General features: G+C 32.3%; 1 protein-coding gene across 1 annotated transcript in view; it reads left to right on the plus strand.

The window, feature by feature from the left end:
* LOC133200986 (NHL repeat-containing protein 2-like) overlaps positions 1-16,012 on the plus strand; it is a 292,659-nt gene that overhangs the window by 66,005 nt on the left and 210,642 nt on the right. Inside the window, exon 4 of the mRNA XM_061336792.1 lies at positions 12,995-13,127. Within this exon, the coding sequence (XP_061192776.1) occupies positions 12,995-13,127 (133 nt within the window). The remainder of the gene's footprint in view (positions 1-12,994; positions 13,128-16,012) is intronic.

Consider the following 16,012-nt stretch of genomic DNA (forward strand, 5'->3'; position numbering starts at 1 on the left):
AAAAGGTCTTGTGATTTTGAAGACTTTTTGTTCAATATGTTTTAACAAAATACTTCTATTTAAAATGTTATTTTAAGAAATGTCTCTAAAATTCACTCATTAATCACGTCCTAAATTTCGACCCCTGCCGAGCTTCCATACTGTGCACTTCCGGAAAATTTGAAAACCAAGGTGCACATCTAGAACATGTCCTCTATCACCACTGAAAGTTTCAACACTCTAGCATTTGTCGTTCTTGAGTTTTTGTGCAGACACAAGGTCTATGTAAAAATCGATCAAAGGGCGATAACCTCTGACCGGAAGTGATTTTTCAAAAACTGACATGGCGTTATAAACTTCAGATAGCAACGCATTAACCCTGAAAATTTGAAGCAAATCGATCGAGAGATCTCCGAGAAATCTTCTGCACAAAATCGGTAAGGAAAAAAAAAAGAATAATAACTAGACGGTTCTCGTTGCGAGCAACGAGTGGGTCTTCCGTCTGATTTTGGATAAGATTAGTTAAGATCTTGACTGAGATATTCGTCTATAAAAATTGAAAGGATGCATATTGTTTAAATATTATTCTGAGCATCTTTTGTTCAATATTGTTTATCAAAATATTTCCCCTTGTTCGAGGTGTCAAAAATTTGGCAATCTGGCCCATTTTGGCCCATTATTTTGAACATATGATCAAAGTTTTATAATATATAGTTATAGAATGTTAAGATGAACATTTTTGCTTCAGTAATTTATAACAAAATATTCATCATTAAAATTAAAGATGACAGACTTTTGGCCCTTCTGAGCACCTAATTTGAGGGGTCTGCCCCTTTTTCTTGATATCAAATGAAAGATTTGTGATTCTGAAGACTTTTTGTTCAACAACTATTCAGAAATTTCCTTTAGTTTAAAAGATATCTAGAATAACAATATTTAGGGGCTAGCCCTCCAAGTCCTTAATGGGGATGTCTTGCAAAAATTAAAAGGGTGTATATTGTTAAGAACATTATTCTGATCAATTTTTGTTCAAAATGCTTATCAAAATATTTCCCCTTTTCGAGATATAAAGTGTCAAAGATTTAGCATTCTGGCCCATTAAGGTACCTTATTACGCAACATATGATCAAAACTTTACAATATATAGCTGCAAAATATTAATATGAACATTTTTGCTTCAGTAATTTATAGCAAAATATTGATCATTAAAAAGTTATAGATAAAAGACTTTTGGCCCTTCTGAGCCCCTAATTTGAGGGGTCAGTCCCTTTTTCTTGATATCAAATAAAAGGTCTTGTGATTTTGAAGACTTTTTGTTCAACAACTATTCAGAAATTTCCTTTCGTTTAAGAGATATATAGAATAACAATATTTAGGGGCCAGCCCTCCAACTCCTTAATGGGGATGTCTTGCAAAAATTAAAAGGGTGTATATTGTTTAGAACATTATTCTGAACATCTTTTGTTCAATATTGCTTATCAAAATATTTCCCCTTTTCGAGATATAAAGTGTCAAAGATTTAGCATTCTGGCCCCTTATGGCCCCTTATTACGTAACATATGATCAAAATTTTATAATATATAGTTGCAAAATGTTAAGATTAACATTTTTGCTTCAGTAATTTATAACAAAATATTCACCATTAAAGAGTTATAGATAAAAGACTTTTGGCCCTTCTGAGCCCCTAGTTTGAGGGGTCAGCCCCTTTTTCTTGATATCAAATGAAAGGTCTTGTGATTTTGAGGACTTTTTGTTCAACAACTATTCAGAAATTTCCTTTCGTTTAAGAGATATATAGAATAACAATATTTAGGGGCCAGCCCTCCAAGTCCTTAATGGGGATGTCTTGCAAAAATTAAAAGGGTGTATATTGTTTAGAACATTATTCTGAACATCTTTTGTTCAATATTGCTTATCAAAATATTTCTCCTTTTCGAGATACAAAGTGTCAAAGATTTAGCATTCTGGCCCCTTATGGCCCCTTTATTACGTAACATATGACCAAAATTTTATAATATATAGCTACAGAATGTTAAGATGAACATTTTTGCTTCAGTAATTTATAACAAAATATTGATCATTAAAGAGTTATAGATAAAAGACTTTTGGCCCTTCTGAGCCCCTAATTTGAGGGGTCAGTCCCTTTTTCTTGATATCAAATGAAAGGTCTTGTGATTTTGAGGACTTTTTGTTCAACAACTATTCAGAAATTTCCTTTCGTTTAAGAGATATATAGAATAACAATATTTAGGGGCCAGCCCTCCAACTCCTTAATGGGGATGTTTTGCAAAAATTAAAAGGGTGTATATTGTTTAGAACATTATTCTGAACATCTTTTGTTCAATATTGCTTATCAAAATATTTCTCCTTTTCGAGATACAAAGTGTCAAAGATTTAGCATTCTGGCCCCTTATGGCCCCTTATTACGTAACATATGATCAAAATTTTATAATATATAGCTACAGAATGTTAAGATAAACATTTTTGCTTCAGTAATGTATAACAAAATATTGATCATTAAAGAGTTATAGATAAAAGACTTTTGGCCCTTCTGAGCCCCTAATTTGAGGGGTCAGACCCTTTTTCTTGATATCAAATGAAAGGTCTTGTGATTTTGAAGACTTTTTGTTCAATATGTTTTAACAAAATACTTCTATTTAAAATGTTATTATCAGAAATGTCTCTAAAATTCACCCATAAATCACGTCCTAAATTTTGACCCCTACCGAGCTTCCATACTTTGCACTTCCGGAAAATATGAAAAACAAGGTGCACATCTAGAACATGTCCTCTATCACCACTGAAAGTTTCAAAACTCTAGCATTTGTCGTTCCTGAGTTTTTGTGCAGACACAAGGTCTATCTAAAAATCGATCAAAGGGCGATAACTTCTGACCGGAAGTGATTTTTCAAAAACTGACGAGGCGTTATAAACTTCAGATACCAACGCATTAACCCTGAAAATTTGGAGCAAATCGATCCAGCGATCTCCGAGAAATCTTCTTCACAAAATCGGTAAGGAAAAAAAAAAGAATAATAATAATAATAATAATAAGAAAAGTGAAAAATCAACAATAGAATAATAGAAGGGTCTTCCGCAGAAGACGGAAGACCCTAATAATAAGAAAAGTGAAAAATCAACAATAGAATAATAGAAGGGTCTTCCGCAGAAGACGGAAGACCCTAATAAGTATAAATGAATAAAATACGTTGGGAATAAACACTTGGAATGATTAAGCCGCTTGAATTTGAAACCTACTCCCTGCCAATTTAAAATATCACCGCCGGCACATGTATATTTTGAACTACTATTGTTTAATGACTTTGTTTAGATGCATGTTTGTTTTGAGACTGAAGTTTTTTTTGCTACAAAACACATTAACTTCTATTTAAATGTTAATTAAAATATACCGAAAATACTAAGTAACCGATTTATGGGAAGGGGGGGGGGGCGGCTCTTAAATATATCGAATGGCAAACATATAAATATCATTACTGGAGAATCACTTTGGTTATATTAACGATAATCATGTTATAAAGGCATTTCTCTCTCTCTAATTAAAGACTTTATATATGTAAAGTAGAAAAAAAATTCTATAATGTATTACATTTTAAAAAAAAAATTTTCAAACCACACTATCAACTTAATTCGCTCTAAAGATATTTAATCAACTGGATATCCGCAGTACTGTTTATAATCCTCAGAATTAGTTCTAACATGTATTTCTGTATTATTTGGGAAAAAAAAAATGTGTTAGAAATAAATATTTTTGTATTTCTGCTGAAGTTGGTAAATTAATTGACTGCGGTTATTATCTATCCATTAACGATTTGTCGTCTTTAACATAACAACAAAATGTTGCAGTGCTTGAAGCATTTCTATATTGCCCGTATTTAAATTTAATTTTTCAGCATCGTTCTACATAGGTACATACATGTACTTCTAACAACATTTATTTTCCAGATAAATTTAATAAATAACCTAACAGCTAAGTTAGAATAATAAAAATAAATATTGTAGATAATTTTTTTCTTTAAACACGATATGTTAATTATTAAAATTTGTAAATCCTTACTTAAATAAAGATAAGTCCATTCACTTTGGAGTTCCAAATGACAGTAAAGACTGAACGATAAGTGAACGCTGAACGCAAGGTGAACGCAAAGTGAACGAACGAAGAGCGAATGGTGAACGCTTTGTGAACGGTGAACGCGAGCGCACGGTGAACGCTGAACGCAAAACTGTGAACGGAGAGCGAACGGTGAACGCACGGTGAACGAACGGTGAACGAACGGTGAGCGAACGGAAAAATGGGAAAGTAGAACGTTTCAGGGACTGTAACTGTGTTTGTCCTCTAAAGGAAAATATGCTACAAAATATATTTTATCTTCTAAATATACATTTAAGCTAGTTTTTTGGCATAAATAAAGAATAATTCCAGATAAAATGCGAATTTAAAATACTTTCACCTTTGCTATTTATAAAGTATTGGACTATAAATATTGCACAATTTCATTACCACTTGATGTTGCCAACACTTTATGAATTTTTGTGTTGTATGGTTTTAATTTTAAATTTTACTGCATGCAGTTAGGAGTGCAACAAAACTGCTTTATAATTACCAATGCCTTTTAACTATCTTTACTAAAAAATAAGTTGAATTAAATGTTTGATACTATTTGATGTTCAAAACACTATGTTTATCTACAAATTACAAAAATTTTGTAGTCAATTTAGGGAGTCATTTTCATCATTTCAGATATATTTTTAAATACAATTTATATGTATTACACTTTGCAAATAATCATGTTTTAAGGTCTTCAAAATATGAAAAACCTGAAGTAAATGATGAAAATATCAAAATGACAAATTGATTTAAAAAGTAAGAATGGATTATTGTGTGTTATAATTTTTAAAACAATGTTAAATAAAATACATATCAGATGTCAGGAGTGCAACACAATAATGTAAAATAGGATCACTTAAAAATCAAGTATTTTTTGTAAGAGAACTCGTATATAAAAATTCTTTTTTGAATTGACTTGATCGGACCAAAAAAAAGTGAATTTTGGGGATTTTATTGCTTCATATTTTTTTTCATATTAAAACTTTTCAAACCAGAATTGAAAAAAAAAGTAAAATTACAATCAAAAAGCCAATTTTTTTTATCACATATACAAGAGAAGATAATCAATCAAGGTCTAGATTGAATCTTTTATACCCCTTTTCCCATTTTGAAGCATAAAAAACTATAATTTCTTGTGATTATGTATTTTAGAAAGTCTTTTGAGGTGTAATGAAATTTTCTTTTTTCAAAAGAAATTTTACTAATAAAAATTCTGAAACTTTGTAATCCAATTGTCTATTCTATTGCCACTTCAGGATTTTAAACAAGAATGCATTTGCAATATGATGATATAAGTGAAAAATATGTTAAAAATAGTTGAATTTTTCCAAAAAATTTCAGTTTGGTGGTCATTTTTTTTTATTCACCCACATGTAGCATTGTACTAAATGAATATACTTCCAAAAACATTTTTAAGATTTATGTATATTTAAGATTTATGATTTAAATCATTTCGTAAGTTCTGTGGTTGATACAATGACATTGTCAGCAAATACAATTTATCATTGAGTCAAATGCTGACTGACATTTTTCATACTAATTGTAAGGCCATTATTAACACACTGAATTTTCGACGCATTTTTCCATTATTTCCTGATCATGACAAGGAGCAAACGGCGGGTGTGACCGGTTGCAGGGGTTGAAATATACGGAAGCCCGATGCCCGGGGCTAGTCATTTTAAGACTCAGGCTAGCTAATTTAAATGTAATGATAGTCCATCAGACTAGCAGAATGGAAAAAAATTCTTGTCAGTTTACTTTTGCTTTTTTATGTAGACTGGTTTCTTTTGAATGAGAACTACATTGTACTTTAATTTGTTTCTGTCACCACAGCGTTTGAAACTTTAATTTAACTGGTTATGTTTTCATTTTGCATAAAAAAAATTTGGGCTAGTTTGTTTGTGGTTTGGTCTAGTAATTTTTTTTTACTGATCAGTAGCCCCTGGGCTAGTGGGTTTTCCAGGAAAATTTCAACCCCTGGGTTGGCAGGGGATGCTCACTCCTCCGTGGCACCTCATCCAACCTCTGATGTTTGGAGGTCTGAGTTTGCTCTTGCCCCTGCGAGATGATCATGAATAATTCATGATTTTCCTTGAATTATTCATGAATTTTAATCATGAAATGTTCATGAAGATCCTATGAACTTATTATTGGACATTTTCAAATCATGAATTTTTATTCATGAAAGAAAGTTGATGAATATTCATGAATATATTTTTTCATGAATAATTCATGAAGAGTCATATTCATGAAGATTCATCATTTTAAGAATTGTCCAATAATAAGTTCATTGCATCTTCATGAACTGTTCATGAATAATTTTTAAAATTTATTCAGGAATGTTCATGAATGAATAAAATTCATGAACTATTCATGAATATTCTTGCTTATTTGTATACAAAAATGCAATTGTACTATTCACTTTTATTCATGAAAATGCAAGAAGTCTAATCAAGCAAAAAACTGTAAAAGAAGATATTTTATAATACAGCATCTTGAAAGATTTCACAAAATTTCTGTTTGTTTTCCAACAATGGCAACAAAATGTCTTTAAATGTTTTTTTTTTTTTTAAAGTAAACAACTCTGATAAGTTGATATCCATAATTATATATACATGTATATCTTATTTTACTCTTATTTAATATTTAAAGTGACAAACTAGAAAGAGTTGAAGTTTTTTGAAACACTGTTTACAGACAGACATAAAGAACTGATATTAGCTGAATTTGAGCTCCCTCTTCTTTTAATAACAATTAAAAAAAAACAGCATTCAAATGGCAACACATTTTCATAGAATTGAAGGCTTTACAATTGCCTTACCACTTACTTGCAACTTTTTGAATGTTTTGAATTTCTCGTGTACATGTAGTTTATTCCTGGTAAAATTATGAAAAATTTCAAACACGACTCTTTGTAGAATCCTAAACCTTACTTGGTCAAGAGGAGGGCGGGGTCCTTCCTCAGCATAATTCAAAGTTTTTTTTTTTTTTCGCCAGAAATGGAATAGTTTTTAATTCCAGTGTAGGAGAAAAGTCTGTTTAGCAATAGGGCAACAGCTTTGAGGGCTTTCAAGCATTTTCGAGCAGAAATGGTCAATTCCAAGATTCTTCTTGGTTCTCCATTTGGAATTTCCAGAATTTCATCATTCGGATCCTTTGATCGAATATCATTCATATTTTCATTTCTTTCTTTTGTTTTTTCAAGAGCCCAGATTTTTTTGCAGAGTTTCTTATCTTCTGATCTCAACTCATCAACATTGCTTATGAACTGCTTCCCTTTTCCCTACAAGAACAAAGATTTTCTGAAAATGTCCATGAAGATTTCTGTTACATTTCTTAACTAATGAGAATCAACAAATCTTAAACTTTAACATTTTTACACTTGAACATGGTATTATAATGAAGTTTGCCAAGAACATTCACCTAAAAAAATTCATCTATAAATATATAGTATACTCTTTATTTAGCTGAAAAGTGTAGTATTAAAAGCAACTTTTGGTGTGTAATGCTAAAAAGTTACATTTACCAAAACAGATTGACATAAAGTTGCAAACGAAACTGCAAAGGGGATCATAAATTTACCTAGGACTACAGGTCATCCAATATTAAAACAATGATTCTTAAAAGTTTATCATGGCTTAAACACTATAACATAATTAAATATGAAAAGTACTAATTTGCCTTTGTCTAAAGATTCCTTGGACCTAAATTTATGGTTTAAATCTTCAGTGTCACTTTCTGAAGAAAGTGTCCTATTAAAACAGAATTAAAAGAAATTTTCAGGCAATTTATAACAAAAATAAGATTTTTTTTCCCTTAAAAAAAAAAAGAAGATATTAAAAAGGTAAGTGCAGAGAGATGCTGCAAACAGTTCAAAGGTTACTATTGTACATTAACCTGCTTGATTTACCTGTAGTATTTAGTGATGTGGCAGGTGGTGACTGCCTTTCTGTTGCTGAATCAGATGATGAAGCTGGTGCTTTTTTTAAGGAGCAAATTTGTTTGCCTTGAAAATATTTGCTCGAACAGGATGCTATTTAGAAAAAAAATTTTTCATTTTCAATGATAGACTATTTGTGTCTGTGTAATCATTTTAATTTGTGAAAGTATAATTATTCTAATAGATTAACTTAAGAGAGCTGAACTGTTTGGCTTACACTTTAAAAGAAACTTTTCATACGTACTGATGCATCCTGAAATGTATGGTTAAGTTCTCCAGTTCCTTCTTTTATTTTCTCAAGATGTTTCTTGTCATCTAGAAATTTACAATAAAACAATTATATGACTTTTAACTTAGAATTTTCATTTTACACAACTCTTATTAGCATCCAGTCTTGGGTCAAAACACTTTGTATGTGCCTTATCTAATCAATTAAAGCACCATTAGATTACAAGTGTAAAAGTGGTCAGGAACCCCACCCCCCCACCCACCTTTCAAAAAAAAATCATACTCTAAATTTAAAAAGTTTGAATTCTTATTATAAATTTACCAAAATTAGGTTTTATCCCCTTCCCTGCCATTAGCTAAAGATACAGAAAAAAACATATTTTTCTTGCAAGTTTTATTAATTTTAGTTTTATGCATCATAAGCAGATCTAGAAGGGGTAGCAGTTCTTCCATAGAGCAATCTGAGAGGAAGTTTGCTTATTTCCCTCGGCTGTCATGTTGTAGGTCAATAGGCCTATGAATTTTTTGATAAACTAGCTTATCTATAATTAATGTATGTTACTTTGGTTGGATCCCCACTCAAAGCAAAGTTTGGCAAAGTCTTCATTTAAAAAAAGGCATAATAATTTAACAAATAGAGTAACATCTACCGACAGATATCTGATTAAATGATTAAATCAGTGATTGTCTACCGTTTTTTGTAACTCACCACTAATCTCTGAAGTTATGGCTGCAAAGTAGATTTATCCTCTGAATATATATATTCTTCCTTCTTCGTATTCTGATATTTCCTTAAGAGGCTGACAAAGAAAGACTACGCTAATTATAATACTTTAACATCGATCCTCCTACTCTATCATTCACATTTCCAACGTCTTGCGCGTTTCAAGTTTGCGCCTTTCGTCTTGACCAATGGAAACTTGGGTTCTTAAAAATGTAAGGCAGAGCTAGGATATTCATCAATGAGCGTCTTCGTTTCGTATTATCATAACAAATATGGCGGACGAGGGAACGGGAGGACAACAACTATGAAGACGTATGGGAGAATAGACGAAAAAATACGAATGTGGATCATGTCATAGATACTTCACAACCATGCAATCTGTGTTGTATCATTTAGACACGATGCATGGAAAAAGTATGACTTTTTAACTACATCAATATTTTTGTATGGGGATAAAACGTTTAACGTTTCGACCCACGAATAGTACGGTACAGTACGGATAAGACATATAATTTTTTAGTTGTAAATGAATATATGACGTGTTTTAACGAAGATTACGAAGTTTTTTCTTAATTGTTTCAGTTTCTCACAACTTGCTTTAATTTTGACATTAGAGAAAATTCGGTCGAACAAAGTACGTTGCGTCGTGAAAAATAAGATTATTTAAAGCACATTTTCAATGTAACTGGTTAATTAAAATAATAAAGGAACATAGGTAATTTAATAAAAAAAAAATTGCTGGCTATCATGATGCAGTGTTTGTTTAATTATAATCAAAACACGAAATGTATACAGATTTCATGATTTATATTTTTTAGATAGTAGATAAATGAAAAATTATCAGGTCCAGTACAAAGTCTATTAACTAATAGCTCTGTAGGTATTTAAACCTACCCAAAGTAGCTATTTTTACCTACTTTTTGCATTACTTGCATTTTGTGGGCAAACGGCTGAATGGCGCAACATGGTGAGTACCAAATTTCTAAATGCAGTCACACTGATGATGAATACAACAAAATTTTGGCCACAAATTGATTACGTCGTAAATTAACAATTTTGCATTAATTACTATTAATAGCTACGTAGGTAGAAATAGTCTTTGGACTGGACCTGATTATACCATGGGCTTGTTCAACACTGCATTTGCATGCAAAAGTTGTATTATGGGAGTTATGAGTGTTTTCTGGCAATCGCTTGTGTCAATTAAGTCTTCATGAAAATTCATGAACATTCATTACCTTGAACTAAACGTTTTTTTCTGTTTTTAAACTGAAAATTACCTATATTCATATATATTCATCATTTGTTCATGAACTACATTTTATGAATATATTCATGAATAAAATTCATGAACCATCTTTATGAACCAGTCATGAATACATCATGAATTTTCATGAACGATTCATCAAAGTTTCTGAAATTATGAATTTCATCTCGCAGGGGAGATCTACTCCTATTTTGTATTGTTTAATGGACTTTTGAGCTTGAATACTGTTCGTTATCTCCATATATTTCATGTAATAAATATTCAACAGTTAAGTTAAAAAATAATAAATAAAGGAGATAATTTTTTGCAGAAAATAATGATACTATAAACAAGTAAACCCTTACTTTCACGCTTTTTTTCCCTTTCAAAAGATAAGTCCTTTCACTTTGGAGTTCCGAATAACAATGAAGACTGAACGATGAGTGAATGCTCAATGCAAGGTGAACGCAAAGTGAGCGAACGGTGAACGCTTTGAATGGTGAGTGCGAGTGCACAGTGAACGCAAAACTGTGAATGGAGAGTGTATGGTGAAAGCAAATGGTGAATGAACGGTGAACAAATGGTGAGCGAATGGAAAAATGGGAAAGTAGAACGTTTCAGGGACTATAAAATATGAAAACGCATCTATATTCTGTTTGTCATGTTTTGAATGAGGTACTTGTTACATTGCAATTTATTTTCGTTTCTACAAATGTTCTGCTCAGTTCTGTGCAAATTCCTAGGGACATGTCCAGTCATGAAATCTCAATTAGGGTGAGTTAACCATGCATGGGACACATACCTTGCTTTGGACAACTTCAAGCAATAAACTTTCATTGAACCTGAGTCTCTCCGTGTTTTTACTTTTTTCTGTCTTAAAGATAAAGAAAAAGAAAACTTTTTAATGATGCCGATTTTTGTTTTCATGTTATGATAGAAATACCACAAGAATGGCCTTGAAATTACATCATATTTTGCATCATCAAAGGGGAGTAACCAGAATTTTACGATTTTGCAATTTTTAGAGTAGTCATTCTTTTAAATAAACCTCAATGGAAAGAGTTGGACCCAGTTAAAATTTGTCAGTGATTGATAATTTTACAGATTTTTCAAAAATTTTACTTCATTGTTTGTATAATATTTTTTAGAAGTTGTTTTTTTTACATTCGCTCACAGACTTCTTGTTTCATTCTTTTAAAAAAAAGAGCAGAAAATCCTTTATAGTGACTCAATCAATATATATTTTTTTTCATCCTTGTTATAAAGTGTTTGATGATGTGTTCGATTTATTTCCAAGTTACTGAACTTTAAGGCCATGGTATACAAAATATAATAATAAATAGACAAATAAAATTATATTTTTTAAAAAATTGAAGCTAGTTCATACAGACCGTAATTTAAAAAAAAGGTACAATAAATAAGAAAACTAGTTACGATGTAATAACGGAAATACAGCTGTAAAAAGGAAGTATTTATGACAGCTTTAATTTAAAGACAACTTGTTAAAAAAAAGCTTGCGACACGTCCTTTTATTTATATAAAATAGAGATTGATTGATTGTATGTTGTTTATGTATCATTCGAGATTTTTTCATTCATATAGAGACGTCACCATATACCGGTGAAGGGTTTCAAATTTTGACCTTTACTCGGCACTCAGGGCCATTGAGCAGTGAGGGATCTTTATCGTGTCAACACCTGCGAGATTATAATAAAGAAATAAACAACTTCATTAAATAGCCAATCATATACTAAAGCAGGCTCCGCCCACTTAATTTAAATACTGTTCATCAAAGCAGTACCATTCACAAAATGAACTGTTCTGTGCAGGAAGCGTACCATACCATTCACAAAGCAAACTGTACCATTCACAAAACGAACTGTTCCTTTTACAAAGCGAACTGTACCATTCACAAAACGAACTGTACCATTCAAAAAACGAACTGTACCATACAAAAAACGAAACAAACCGTACTGTGCAAATGGTGTAATAGCACATTTTAAGGTCTATAATTACCTCATCACCTATAATTGGAAGCAGGCACCTGTACAGTATATAGGTCCCATAATGCAAGTTCCATACAGGAAGTCTGAATTGCTGATTGTTCTTAGGTAATCTGCTTAGGATCACGCTAATTATTCTAATGAAGAAAAAAGACAGAGTGGTACAGGATGCTAACAGAGGACACAGGTGCCTTTGGGAGGCAGAGGGGCGGACTGATTTGTGGGCGGGCTCGGTGCCCCTCCCTTTCCCCCTAGCTGGAACACTGTTTTATTGTCTCTAACACTATGATCCTTGAGAAAATAAATCACTTATTAGGTTTGTTTGCCTTGCCCTCTATGATATTGATCAACCAGATACATATTTCTGTAGACTAACTAGCAAACTTAATGAGAACTAATATCTATCCCTGATTATTATATTAATGACAGCAAGCAATGGTGAATGAGAAATGACTTGGATCCCTTTCCAAAGTGGTGGCCAATTTCATAATGTTAAACCCCTGTGAACTTTTAATTTTTGCCATGTCAATAAACTAGTTGATCTAGGGGGTTTCTCAAGAAGAGAATTTGGAAAGAAAGATATATTGTTTTGAACCTAGTTTGAAAGCCAAGATATTTATGAAATTTTTCAAGAACTGACACCCTTGGTACCATTGGACTGACTCAGTAACTAAATTTGCTTTTCGAACATTTTAATCCTAGATGTACCTAAGTATGCAAATTTTCTCTCATTTATGATGACTTTTAGGTAGATATACAGAGAGAAGAGGTGACAACAATAGCAGGATTGGGCATGAAGAAATATGGGGAAGAGGGAGGAGTTCTTTGTACAGAGCAGAAGTTTTCTTCTCCATGGGACCTTGTTATTGGTCCTTCTCCAGGTAATTATTTCTAAACGTAATAGTATTATATTTTAAGAAATTATGTTATAATGTTCTAAACATGCTGAACATTATAATATGGATACTAATTTTTCACTTTGTGAAGAAAATCATGCCTAGAATTCAATTCGCCAGTTTCAAGATAGGAACTCTCCTGTTAAAGAGGTGTGAATAGCATGCTAGTTGATGCGAGTCAAGGTAAACAATTTATAGTGGGACTAAAAATAACCATGTCACTAAAAATTGGTTTAGTGCTAAAACCACAGCTTAAATTATTTCTTACTGAATGGGGAATGACTGTTATTGACTGTAATGTGTACCACTACAGGAATTGGCTAATTAAGCTGTTGATTCAAATTTACCCTTCTTTCTTGAAAGCTCACAATGGTGCCTGAGACTTTCTGCACCAGAGAAGTCAGGTAATTATTGATGAAGAGGTTATCCAGTTTCAAGTTGTAATATCCCTTGAATTAAAACAAGAAGCCCAAGGGTCTTAACAGTCACTTGAGTACATGTATTATACAACACTGTAAAAGATCCTTAGATGTATAAAACAAAATTAACTGATAGGCAAAGCAAAGTTGCCCAAGAATTTCAAAAATCTGGTGTATATATATATATATATATATATATATATTAGGGATGGCAGTCGAATACAGAATTGTTAATCGGTTAACCGCAAGACGTTCCGACCGATTAACCGGTTAACCGTATCAATATATGCATTTTCTTGATGTACATACTTTTTTCCTAAGTAGCTCTATTCATATATACAAGAAGACTGATAGAGTCTTGATGTAAAATCATTTTATTTGTCTTGATTCTTGATTTAAAAAAATCCCACATGCTTCTATATTTTATTTTAGTTTCAATGTAGACTGGAAAAAAATTAAGAAAACCACGAATCATGACTGAGAAATCATTGATATTTTCCAAAAGCAGATTTCACATACGTTCAGCATTGACACCATACTAAGTCTGAAATACATAACTTAATTAATTTACAAAGTTTGTGTAGTAATTTATTCGATAGATAACTACAAAAAACAAGCATACAAATTCGCAGTTCTCAATTATCATTTAATTATCATTAAAGAAATACAAGGATGGTCAGGATAACAACATGGTGTAATTAACACTTCAAACACAAAATGACCAATTACCCTACAATCTCAATCCGGAGAACCATACTTACATCCAAGTCAGGTTGGATATGTGAAAACGCTGAATTATCAACGTTTATGCAAAGATTTTTTCAAAAAAAGAAGAAGAATTTTTACGAAAATTAGGTTCAAATTTTTATATATTTTATTTTCTCCGACTAACCGATTACAGATTTTCTAACCGATTGCCATCGTTCCGACCGAGTAATTGGTTAACCGGTTACAAATTGCCATCCCTAATATATATATATATATATATATATATATATATATATATATATATATATATTTGTAAGTCTTTAATTCTTTCTTGCATTCTCATTCCATCAAATAACCTGTTAATAAAATTAATTACAAGGATTTTTGGATGAACAAGATCTAGCAAAGGGGAGTAACTCTCATTTGCTTCACTTATTACAAATGTTTAATCTGTTTGCCTCCTAAAAACCAAGGAGCAAAGAAAAGGCACATATTTAATACATTTACATTGATATTATTGCTTTAGTTTGTTTGCTTAGTATGCAGGGGCAGAGGAGAATTTTTAAAAGCATTAAATGCATTTTTGCTAATTAATCAATAGAGCCCCACCAAAACACAAGAACCTCTGACCCAAGGGCCATGAAATTCACAGTTTTGGAAGAGGCACCCTTTCTCATCATAACCATGTATTTAGTTTGCTTAATACAAAAGGGCAGAGGAGAAGATTTTCAAAGCATTAATTTATTTTTAGTATATAATAAATAGCCCTGCATGGAACCCCTGACCCAGGGGCCATAAAATTCAAAATTTTGGAAGAGGTACTCTTCCTCATTATAACTATGTACTTAGTTCATTGGCTTAAAACCCAGGAACAGAGGAGAAGATTTTCAAAGAATTCATGCATTTTCAATATATTATGTTTAGAGCCCAACCCTAACATCAGAAACCCTGACCCTGGGGCCATGAATTTCACAATTTGGTAGAGGGCTAAATGCTTATTACAATCATGCCAACAGTTTGACTGCTTGATGTCCAGGAGTAAAGTAGAAGATTTTTAAAGATAGTACTAATTTTGGTGGTTTTAACCCCACTCCTCAGGCCTGGAGGGGGGGGGAGCATGAATTTTACAATTTTTGTTCCCCTTCACCCTTAGATGTCCTTAGTTGGTTGGTCAGCTTATTTTATTTTGCATGATTGTAATAAGCATTGAGCCCTTTACCAGAATTGTAAAATTCATGGCCCCTGGGACAGGGGTTCTGGCAATAGGGCATGGCTCTAATGATTATTAAGTGAAAATGCATTAATTCTTTGAAAATCTCCTCCTCAGTTACTGGGTATTTACAGTACCAACCAGACCCAACCTGACACCAAAGCAGTCCCAGAAAGCAGTCCCGGGGACTGCTCTGGGACTGCTCTAGAAAGCAGTCCCAGCGGTCCCAGCAGTCCCAGCCTCTGCTGGGACTGCTTTCTGGGACTGCTTTGTTCAGCCATGCGTGAATGAATCACGTGATGTTATGATTGACAAGAAAGCCCCGCCCCCTGTGTATTCAGAATATACACGCATCGCTACTGTAGTTTTTTCACCGCTTTCAATAGAGAACGTTAGAAAATAATGGATGGAAATAAGATTACGCGAATATCTCCCTACATTTGGCGGCGGATTGTTTTGCTAAAGGATAATGGACTGAACAATACCCAAATACGAGATTCCATAAACAGAGAAGATAATGTTCTTGTGTCCAG

This window comes from Saccostrea echinata, unplaced genomic scaffold (genome assembly GCF_033153115.1).
Source record: "Saccostrea echinata isolate AGI-Se365-2 ecotype Australia unplaced genomic scaffold, CSIRO_AGI_Sech_v1 ptg000042l, whole genome shotgun sequence".
Lineage (NCBI taxonomy): Eukaryota > Metazoa > Mollusca > Bivalvia > Ostreida > Ostreidae > Saccostrea > Saccostrea echinata.